The 10,928-nt window shown below is 41.4% G+C and overlaps 1 protein-coding gene across 1 annotated transcript; it reads right to left on the bottom strand.

Annotated features, from left to right (window-relative positions):
* Positions 1–7,874: 7,874 nt before the first annotated feature.
* On the bottom strand, positions 7,875–8,852 carry LOC142440503 (beta-1,3-galactosyltransferase 5-like). The gene has a single exon (XM_075542917.1). It carries the CDS (start codon positions 8,844–8,846, stop codon positions 7,875–7,877), a length of 972 nt encoding a protein of 323 aa, XP_075399032.1. The 5' UTR covers positions 8,847–8,852.
* Positions 8,853–10,928: the final 2,076 nt, after the last annotated feature.

Below are 10,928 nucleotides of genomic sequence, written 5' to 3'. Positions count from 1 at the left end.
GAGGGGAAGATGGAGGGATACAGGAGGGGAACAATGAGTACAAGAAGGAAGACAATGTTCTAGAACTGTTTGTAGTGATGATTATACAACTCTTTTTAACACGCCATGGAAGTATATGCTTTGTGATCGACATGTCAATTAAACTGTTAGGTCTCTCTCTCTGCCCTAAATTCCAACCTCAGCCCTTGGCTCCGCATGAGAAAGATTTCACACCGAAGCCGGGCTCGTGATCCAAGTGAATTTAATGAAGGTTCAAAGAAGCATCAGGGTTTACGCGGCACCCATAGGATTCCTTTGACCATGCGGCCTGGCAGAGACTGCTCCGGGACACGCAAGGATCTCTCCCCTCCCACGGAGACGACCAGACCGCCCAAGCAAGACAAGACCAAGAGCCCAAGAGCCCCTCTCCCTTCAGGTCCCTGCCTTTTCAAGGGTTCCCGGGGGAGGCGTGGTGAACGACCCCAGGTTGAGCCCATTGGCTGAATTGCAATCACCTGGCCCAGGTGGGCTGCTCCAGGTGTAACGCCCATCTGGACCCACCAGCGGGAAAATCCTGCTTTTGTCCGTTGCTGGCTCTCCTGGGCATGCGTAAATGGACTTCCCAATTCCCGAGGCTAAGCTACCTAACAAAACTACTTTATAAAAAGGTTCACAATGGGAATATCTGGTCTAGTAAAGTCCTGGGAAAGGTAAATGACATGTAGATGGAAAATGATGTTCTTGCAGAATCTGTTCAAAGAGGAACAATGCTCCTTTTCTAAGGTGTGCTTGAGTCAAGGCATGATATTATCAAGGCAGGTGTTTGCAAAATCGCAACAATCCATGTTGTAAATAATTATAGTCCTTATGTTCACATGAAAATAGGCTATATTTTATTATAGACTATATTAATAAGATATAGGCAAATATCTTGCTTTCTATCACCTCTCTCAGATATGTTTTGTTTGGGTGTGGATCACATGCAAATAAGGATGTGGACTTTGTTGACAGCAAGAGCTGGTTCAAATCCCAAATTTTGTTCTTACCAACTATAGGCTCTTAAGCCAGTATGAACTGCCCCAAAATAGGACTTATATCTATCTCTATCATCTATCCAAGACTTTCACTTAAATTCGAGTTTCAGATAAACAATGAACAATCTTTTAATGTAAGTGTACATGGAAACAAATGTGTCTTGGAAGAGTACGATCAGAGTGCACCCTAGAGGCAAAAATGGTGAGCCTTCGTCTCGCATATTTTAGATATGTTGTCAGGAGAGACCAGTCCCTGGAGAAGGACATCATGTTTGGTAAAGCAGAGGGGCAGCGAAAATGAGGAAGGCCCTCAACCAGATGGATTGACACTGTGGCTGCAACGAAGGGCATAGGACCAATTATGAGGATGGAACAGGACCCAGCAATGTTTGACAGTTGGTTGCTAAGGAGTCGACTCATGGCACTTAACAGCAACAACACAAGCATATCTCTTTTAGATATAAGTGTATAATCAGCAGTCAACACAAGTGTGGTTAGGTGCCATGGAAGCTTTCAATTCCTAGTGACTTTTCTTGGCTGTAATATTTACAGGGGCAATTGAAGCCTTTAGATGGGTTCAAATGGTCAACGTTCCAGGTTAGCAGCCAAGTGCTTTATCCTGTGTTCCACCTGGGCTCTTCCAGTGTGAAAAACAAATAAAAAATGAAAGCCACCGTCATCAAGTCAATTCTAACTCATAGTGACCCTATGAGCCCACATCAGTATCCCTGCAGCCAAAAGCTGCAGGCTGATGTCAAAGACCATATTGAGAGTCTGCACACCGAGTTAATTAGCTGACCACCTGTGTTAGTCTGGGTAGACTAGAGAAACAAATCCATGGACACACATATGTGTATAAGAAAGAGATTTATATACAAGAACAATTGAATACTGAGGAAACATCCCAGCCCAGTCCAGTTCAAGGCCATCATATTAGCCCATATGTCTGATGATCTATATTAGCACATATGTCTGGTAACAATCTATATTAGCACATATGTCTGATAACAATCTACAAAGTCCTCTTCAGACTCATGAAACACATGCAACGATACCGAATGTAGACGTCTGATCACAGGGCAGTGGGTACAAAGTCTTTGGGTCCAGTGATTGGAAACATCTCAGCGCTGGCAGGGCACTCTGCATCAGGGTGGATCCATGTGTCTTGTCAGCTGCTATGTCTCCTAGCTTAGAGTCTCCCACCTCCAAGGAAGAAGTACGGGATTTCTCAGAATTCTCAGAAGGCCACGCCCACACAGAGGCTTTAATTGACTATGATTTGATTGACAAGCTAGACTCCACCCCTACACTCTTAATCCTCAACCTGACAAACGATTATCTATCTCCCACACCACCTGAGTCACAGGACGGGAGCGTTTGCAGCAGCCAGGTGAGAAAACACAAGTGCTCAGAAGCAGTTCAGTTAAGGTAGGAGGCATGTTCAGGAAAAGAGGACACGAGACCTCACTTTGCAGTTTAACATTATTTTCATCATTTTGCATCAAACTTTCCCTGCCCTGCCCTGCCCTGGTGCAACCAAGTCGATGTTAGTAAAAGCAGCTAAAACAAGGCTAAAAAATGATCATACCTGTGATTAGCAGAAAGATGGCTTGACCTGTGCTGCGAAGATGTCTGGATGGATTAAGACTGTGCAAAGAAGCACATCACGGTGTCACTGCCTGGAAATGGACTCATGTCAGCCATCAGCGAGAAGGCACTGAGGGTTAGACTCTGAACCACAGACTTCAGTTGTCCCAGAGCCATCTCAGAAATCCATACAAAATGAGCTTGGGTCTGGCTGGAAAGAGCCAAAAGGAGATGCCTTTGACCAGAGCCCAGCTCATTGATTTGCTCCACAGGATTCCTTCATATAAATCCAACTGAGGTCCATAAAAGTTCCCAGACCCCTGCTTCTTATTTAAAAGTGGTTTCTTTTTTTCCTCAGTTATTTTTATTGTGAATCGAGTGGTTTGCAGAACAGGTTTTACATTTTAAAAATCCATACACATTTTGTTTCTTTTCATTTTTGTGACTCTTATAATGAAACATCACTTATCCTACCTCTTCCCCATTTTGTTTCTTAGGAAAGGGTAACTACCTCCTTTCCTGAGCCTTCTGAACTTTGTCCTTTGGTAAATGCTGCCCCTTTTACCTTCAGTGGCTAATTATTCTAAGAAAGACATACATACCCTTCCAGTGTTACTATTTCCCTTATAGATCTCGATAGAGTTTGGCTAAAAATTGAGCTGTGGGGTGTTCAGTTCTAGACTGACAGGAGACTATGGGAAGCCTTGGGACTTCCACCATTTTCTATCTCAGCGGTAAGATTGATCCTTTTCATGATTCGAGTTTTTGTTCCACATTTTTCTCCTGTCTGTCCAAACTAAAATACATACTCATTTCCATTGATTTGATTCAGACTCATGGTGACCCTATAGGACAGGGCAGAGCCGACCCTGTGGCTTTCTAAAACAGTAACTCTTTTTTTAAAAAATATTTATTTATTACATTTTATTAGGGACTCATACAACTCTTATCACAATCCATACATATACATACATCAATTGTATAAAGCACATCTGTACATTCTTTGCCCTAATCATTTTCTTTTTTTTCTCCTCTTTTCTTTTTTTACATTTTATTAGGGGCTCATACAACTCTTATCACAATCCATACATATACATACATCAATTGTATAAAGCACATCTGCACATTCCCTGCCCCAATCATTCTCAAAGCATTTGCTCTCCACTTAAGCCCCTTGCATCAGGTCCTCTTTTTTTCCCCCTTCCCTCCCCGCTCCCCCTCCCTCATGGAAGTAGAAATCCCCATGTTTATCCTGAGGAGCGGCGGATAGTTTGGAACTGCTGATTTGGTGGTTAGCAGCACAACGTGTAACCACTATGCCACCAGGGCTCCATCCCATTTGTCCGAGACCTTCTATTGTGTTCCCTTACAGAGCAGTTGAGGTGTTAACTGAACACCATCTAGTTCTTCTTGTCTCAGGGTTTAGGAGATAGATGTTCCAGTGGGCCAATAGCCCAATGGACTAATTGTTTCCAATAATCTATTAGACTAAGTGTCTGATTTTCATCTTATTTTTTCATTTGAACATGGAGAAACCAACAGTTTCCCCTTTGATGTCTACCCACAAGCTTCATAGTCCTAATTGTCAATTGATCTCAGCATTTCCCAAGACTATGGCCCTGGGCTGTCATGCCCAGTAACTCATTCCCTCATTCCCTTAAGGTGCTTTGTATGTCGAAGTCATTTTCATAAAATTTTTTCCTGTATGTTCGACCACCTTCATGGACAGGTTTGCAAAAAAGATAACTACCCATATACAAGTATCATCTGTCTATCTATCTATCTATCTATCTATCTATCTATCTATCTATCTATCTATCTATCTATCTATCATGTGAGTATTCTCTCATTCTCCCTCCTTTACCTATTCAGTCTGTGTGTTTATCCATGCATCTGCTCGTTGATCACGACTATTGGATGATTGTGTATATAATAGTTTTATAGTAGCTGTCTCTCTTGCCTTTAATTCTAGCATACCTCCTAGCGTCTCCTGATGCCTTCATCATTTGTGTGGGTGGGGGGCAATCTCTTTATTGTATATTGCCTTCTACTTCACCCAAATTGAATTTACTTGAATTCTTCTCCATTTGGAAGTCCCATGATTACACTATTCTCTCTTTTTATTTTGTAATTGTTTTGGTTATCAATTGATATTTCTCCTTCAGATATATGTATATATATATAAGTGTGTATGTATACATACACACTTATATATATATACATATTTGAATGCTTACATATCTGACCTGATATCTGGGTTGTGTTGAGATGTAGATTCTTCTCAGGTTGTTTTCTGATGTTAATTTTCTGTCCAAAGAACTCTTTGCACTTTTTATTGTATGGTTGATTTGGTTTTCATGAGTTCTTTTAATTTCTATTTATCTGGAAATGTCTTGAATTCACCATCATATTTGAGGGAAAACTTTTCTGGGTAAATGATTTCTGATAGATAATTTTTCGCTTTCAATATATATGTCATCCTAATGTCTTATATATGTTTTATATATGTCATTTTAGTGCCTTATTGTTTACCTGGTTTCTGTTGAGATATCAGTTATGTTTTGCTGGTCCTCCTTTCTGGGCCTCATATCATTTTTTATTAGCTGCTACCAAGTTCTTTTGTTGTCTTTGTCTTTGAAAAAAATTATTTATTATATGTATTAGTGATTTTCTTTAGGGGTCTATCTTGTTTGAGGCTCTTTTAGCTTCTTGAATACCTATTGTCTCATCTTTCATGATGTGAAGGACGTTTTCCAACAATAACTCTTTGAAAATGTTCTCTGTGGTTTTTGTTGTCTCTTCCTTTACTGGAAGTTTGATCACTCAAAGGTTATTCCTTAAATTAGGTCATAACCCACATAACTCTTAGACTTTCTTCAGAGTTTTTGTTTTTTATTTTCTTGACTATTCCTCTATTGGTAGATTTGTTCAAACTCACTAATTCATGTTCCATTGATTCATTTCTACTCCTTTGCCCTCATAATGAATGATTATCCATTTCTGAATATTTAGTATTCATTTTCTGGGTTTCTATTAGCTATTTTTTATGGCTGCCTGTGTTTCCATTAATATTGTCAAATTGTTCCTTTAGTGTTTTCCTGAATTTTTCTAAAGATTTGCTTGTGATTTTCTTCAGATTGTCTGAAGTTTTCCCAATCTACTGAAATGAACTAAACATCATTATTTTTAATTCTTTATCAGGTAATTCCAATGCCCTTTCTTCCTCAGAAAGTTTTTCTGTCTCTACTTTTTTTGTCAATTGCTTGAACCACTCTGCTTTGTTTCTCTATGTGAACTGAAATTGTCTGTTGTCTCTGAAACATTGTGGTATTGTTGTTTTTGTATTTAATTGATGTGTTAGTCTGGGTAGATGAGAGAAACAAATTCATAGACACTCCTGTGAATAAGAAAGAACTTTATATAAAGAGTAATTGTACATTAAGAAAACATCCCAGCCCAGTCAAGATGAAATCCATAAGTCTGATATTAGCCTATACGTCTGATACCGATCTATAATGTCTTCTTAATACTCACTGAACACATGCAATGATGCAGAATACAGGAAGATCAAAGGCCATTGGGTGGGAAGTCTTGTGGATCTAGTGGTGTTGCAAGCATCTCAGTGTTGACAGGGGTGTTCACGTGGATCCTTCAGCTTCAGGGCTTTAGGGTAGCTCCATATGTCTTGTCGACAGGAATGTCTCACAGAAAGTGAGCGTGTGTTCCACTTCCAGAGAGCTATTTAGCATCTTCACTTCTCCAAATGAGGTCATCAAGCTGAGAACTGACTGACAGGCTAAACTCTACCCTTCACTCGTAAGTCTCAAATTGACAACAGATTATGTAACTACCACAATTTATTATTGCATTTTAGTAAAATTATAGGTACTCACTACCTGTCTCCTGGTGGATGTGTCAGAGAATGTGCATGCATGCTATGTTCTCTGCTTGCTGTGCACATAGCAATGTTGAGGGTAGGTCTGGCTGATGTTGGTGGTGGTCTATAGCTAGTTAGGCAGTTCAGCATGAAGCACTGACCCTTATCCTGTAGGTAATGCACAGGGGTGACTTGGCTGCGTGGGTTAATTGGAGGAAAGCGTGTACACAATGACAAAGGGAAAAGAATATGACACTAAATAGAGAAAACAGAAAATAAGAATGAAATCAAGAGAAGCAGATAATAAAAAGAGAAGTGAGGAAAAATACAGTAAGCAAAACTAAAGAGTATAAAAAAGGAAAAAAGTAAGGAATATAAAAAGAGAAGGGGAACTGAAAAAATGAAGGGGGAGAGCAGAGAAACAAAGGATATAAACCAGGAAACGGGACAGAAAAGAAAAGGCAAACAAACAAAACAAAGACAAAGAAAGGTGAAAGCAGGCATAGGGTACCTGATGTAGGTTGGAACCCTCTGCCAGTTAAAGTCATCTCCAATTTTGTTTGAACGAAGAGACGGGCAGGGTCCCAAGAACTGTCGTTGATCCATAGTGATCAAAGACCCAGGTTTGGGGGAGCAAATGGTCTGGACACCTATCGTTGGCTCAGGGGAGATGTCTTGCTCACTGTGAGCAGTCTAACAAAGATCGAGGCTGCAGAGATAGGTGAGCCTAATTTATAAAGACCTGCATCTGTCTGGGGCAGCGCTTTTCCTGTGAGAAGAGCTTCAGGAACTACACTGATCTTCTGAGGTGTGGCCTTGAAGAGTTTGGGGTGCCAAGATGTTAAGACAGATTCACAGGGAAGCCAGAATATCGCAGAGCAATAGGGATGCTTTGATTAGTTTGTGCATCCTCATCATGGTAGTTAAGCATGAGGAAAAGGAGTTAGAGAAATTGGTGAGAGCAAACTTTCTTTCTGAGCTTTTATGGTCACTATTTACTCTCAAGAGAGGTGTGCAGGGTCAGGGTTGTGGACTGGATCCAGATAACACTGAATTTTCCCTCCTGCTCCGCTCTCTATTGGCGAGGAGGCCTGGGATAGGTGGTTGTACCTATCTGAGTCAGGTATCCCATCTGTAAAATAGGGATGGTAATGCCCACCACTTTGTGCATACACTGATCATTGAGATGAGCAGGTGTGAATGTCCTCCAGAGGTGCTATTAGATGCTATTAGTTATTAGATTGGGCACCACAAGGGAACCAGTGGTTACATCTACACTTCTATTCTAGTTTGGAGTTGGAGCACAGAAGGATATTGCCCGTGCTCTTCTTGTTCTTCCCCTGCTCACTCTCACACTGCAGGCAGTAATGCCGTCCAATAACTCTCCACAACAATCACTATGGGATGCCTGTTTTTTTACCTTTAGGATTTTGTAAGATGATTGGGCACTTTTCCCCCAGGGAACTCTCCAGAGCATTCCAGTAGATCAACAGTTCTGGAGGCTCAATGAAATGGCAAGTCACAATTTTGTGAAAGCGACAAATGGAAAAGGGCAATTTCCATGGGAAAAATGTCTGCTCCGAGTGAAGTTTTTCTGGCTTGATATTCAGTTTGGCCAGGCAGAGCCCCACGAACACGTCTTCTAATCTAATGAAAGGGACACTCTCAGAAACATCATATACCTTACTCGCAACATCACTAGAGAACACATAGCCCGTGCCAGAGCAAAAAGGCGGGTACCTGTCCCAGGGGTACTCGTCTTTACTGACAAACCACTTACTGGACTTATCCCTAATTGGATGGTCATTATTTATATCAAAGCCAGTGAAAAACCTAGTTGTTCTGTTTTTCTTTAGAAGCAGTTCGGTCAGATAGTAGACGTTCACAAACATGTCCGAGTCTGTCTTCATCACAAAGGCAGCCTGAGGGCAGAAGTGGTGGACCCACTCCATGCCCATCATGGTCTTCAGGGTCAAGTTGGCATAGACGTCCACAAAGTCCTTCTGGATAATATCTCCATGTCGCTGGCCTTCCCGAGACACCGCTGTCATTTCGTGCTGTGTGGCTGTGGTCCCCAGGAGAAAGAAGGTCTTTATCTGCTTCCCTTCCACGACGTTTGCTTGCCCCCACGTCTGTCTGATGGCCATGCGAGCGGGCACCTGTCTGTGAGAGGAAGTCACCAGCAGGACAAGGAAAGGAGGGTCCTGCCTGCAGTCTATTTCTGGGAGCTGGAGGAAGACCCCACTGTCTTTCTTGAAAACAAAGTGCTCTTCTTTTAAAGGAGTCAGATTGTTCATGCTGAAATATAAGCTCATGGCCCCGAGACCCAGAAGGAGAATAAATATACATCTCATCTTCAAGGAGGCCATCTTAAAAATCAAAGCAAATGATTAGATTTCAAGAGCAGGTGTGGTATTACATTAGGGGGTTAAGCTGAAGAAGAGGCCTTTGGTTCATGCACTATAGTCCAAAACTCCGGGATCCCATTACACAAAGGAGTAAAGTTCTATGGTCAAAAATTTGAGCATAGATGAGTTCCAGCAGCATTTCTCTAGGGAATAAGACAGAAAGCATGAGGATTATCACATTGGCCTGGCTCTGCTTCTCAGCAGCCTTAACCTATACCCAAATGCACACCAAACTCACTGCCATTGAATTGATTCTGACTTATAATAACCATAGAATATAGAGTAAAACTGTCTCTGTGGGTTTCCAAGGCTGCAGAATTTTACAGGAGCAGAAAGCTTCATCTTTCCACGGTATAGTAGCTGGTAGGTTTGAACTGCTCACTTTGTAGCTAACAGCTCAACACGTCACCCATTATGACACTTTACCCTATAGGACCCTCAAATGTCTTGTCTATAACATAAGGGATCAGGTGTCTCTCTCTAATTCCCTTATTGGTCCATCTGCCCTTGTCCTTCTGTGACTTGTTGGTGTGATCCAGATAGATAACTTACAAGACTGGAAGTCACATCTTCTAAACCTAAACATATACAATTTCCCCCTGATGTATTAATTATCTTTTTGTTGCTCCCAAAAGGACACAAAAGGTATTTCTGATTTGCATAACTACTTTGGAGTTCTGCCTTACCTGGCAATCATTGTGAGGTACCAAGGGTCAGCCATGACTCCATGTGTTACAGAGAAGAATTGCTACATAGGAATATGGTGGTCATAATATTTCTAGAAGCAGATCACCAGACCTTTTCATCTGTGGATCTACTGGGTAGGTGTGAATCACTAACCTTTAGGTTAAGGTCACCTGGATTCCTTTCCTCTATGAGTAGTTGCTATGACCCCCACCCCCTGCTACACACACACCCTGGTTACTGTTTAAATCACCTGTCTGATTCTTCATAGCTGCCCACTCATCTCTTCTATTATTGCCAATTTGGGATCATCAATGTTAATGCTATAGGAAAGCAAGATGAACCTTTGAAAAGTAAGCCACAGGGTAGATGCAAGAGGAAATTTGTTTCAGAGAATTTTCAGTGTTGGATGCTTGGCACCATCAAGTTCTGGGTTTGGTTCGACTCCCCTATATCATGAATCCAGAAGCTACTAGAAGGAAAAAAGAAAGAAGAGTGTTAGTCAGATCACATACTCCTTTCTGACTTGTCTCACACATTGTTGTTGCTAAAATTGGGTCACATATTGCTTACTACCCATCTTCAGGACACTTAGCCATCATGTGAACCCCACACAGCCCCAATTTAGTCATCTGCAAAATGCATATGATCAAGGCACACCTTGTCCACCATGTGGATCACCTCTCATCAAGGACATGCATAGGAAAATATCTGAGAATCCTTCAAGACTAAAAGGCTAGAAAACCACTTACTTCTTTCTAAGGAGATGTGAAGGACTTATAAATGAGCTCTAAGCAACTTATCATGTACAACTAACTTATCAAGTACTGCTTCCATAGACTAAACAAATCTGCCTTAGGAGAGGTACAGCCAGAACACTTCTTAGAAGTGAAGGTGGTGAGACTGTCTCACATATTTTGGACATGTTATCAGGAGAGACTAGACCCTGGAGAAGGACCTCATGTTTGGTAAAGTGGAAGGGTGGTAAAAAGGAGGAAGTCCTTTGATGAGATGAATTGACACGGTGGTTGCAACAATGGCCTCAAACATAAGAACAATTGTGAATGGTGCAGGGCCTGGCAGTATTCTGTTCTGTTGTATATAGAGTCACTACGAGACAGAATCAACTCAACATTACCTAACAACAAAAACACGAACTCAGTTTCAATTCATGGTGGCCCTGTGTGATGGAGTAGAACTGCCTCATAGGATTTTCTAAGTTGTAATCTTTACAGTCACATTTCAAATGCTTTTTGGCCTGTGGGGTCCATCAGCCAGCACTATCTCTGAAAATGTTCTGCTTCTATCCATTAGACCTTCAGTATTTCAATGCTATACATAGTTTTCAGCAGCTACTTC

The sequence above is a fragment of the Tenrec ecaudatus genome, chromosome 2 (genome assembly GCF_050624435.1).
Source record: "Tenrec ecaudatus isolate mTenEca1 chromosome 2, mTenEca1.hap1, whole genome shotgun sequence".
In the NCBI taxonomy this organism is placed as follows: Eukaryota; Metazoa; Chordata; class Mammalia; order Afrosoricida; family Tenrecidae; genus Tenrec; species Tenrec ecaudatus.
This window is presented reverse-complemented; position numbering and strand designations above follow the sequence as displayed.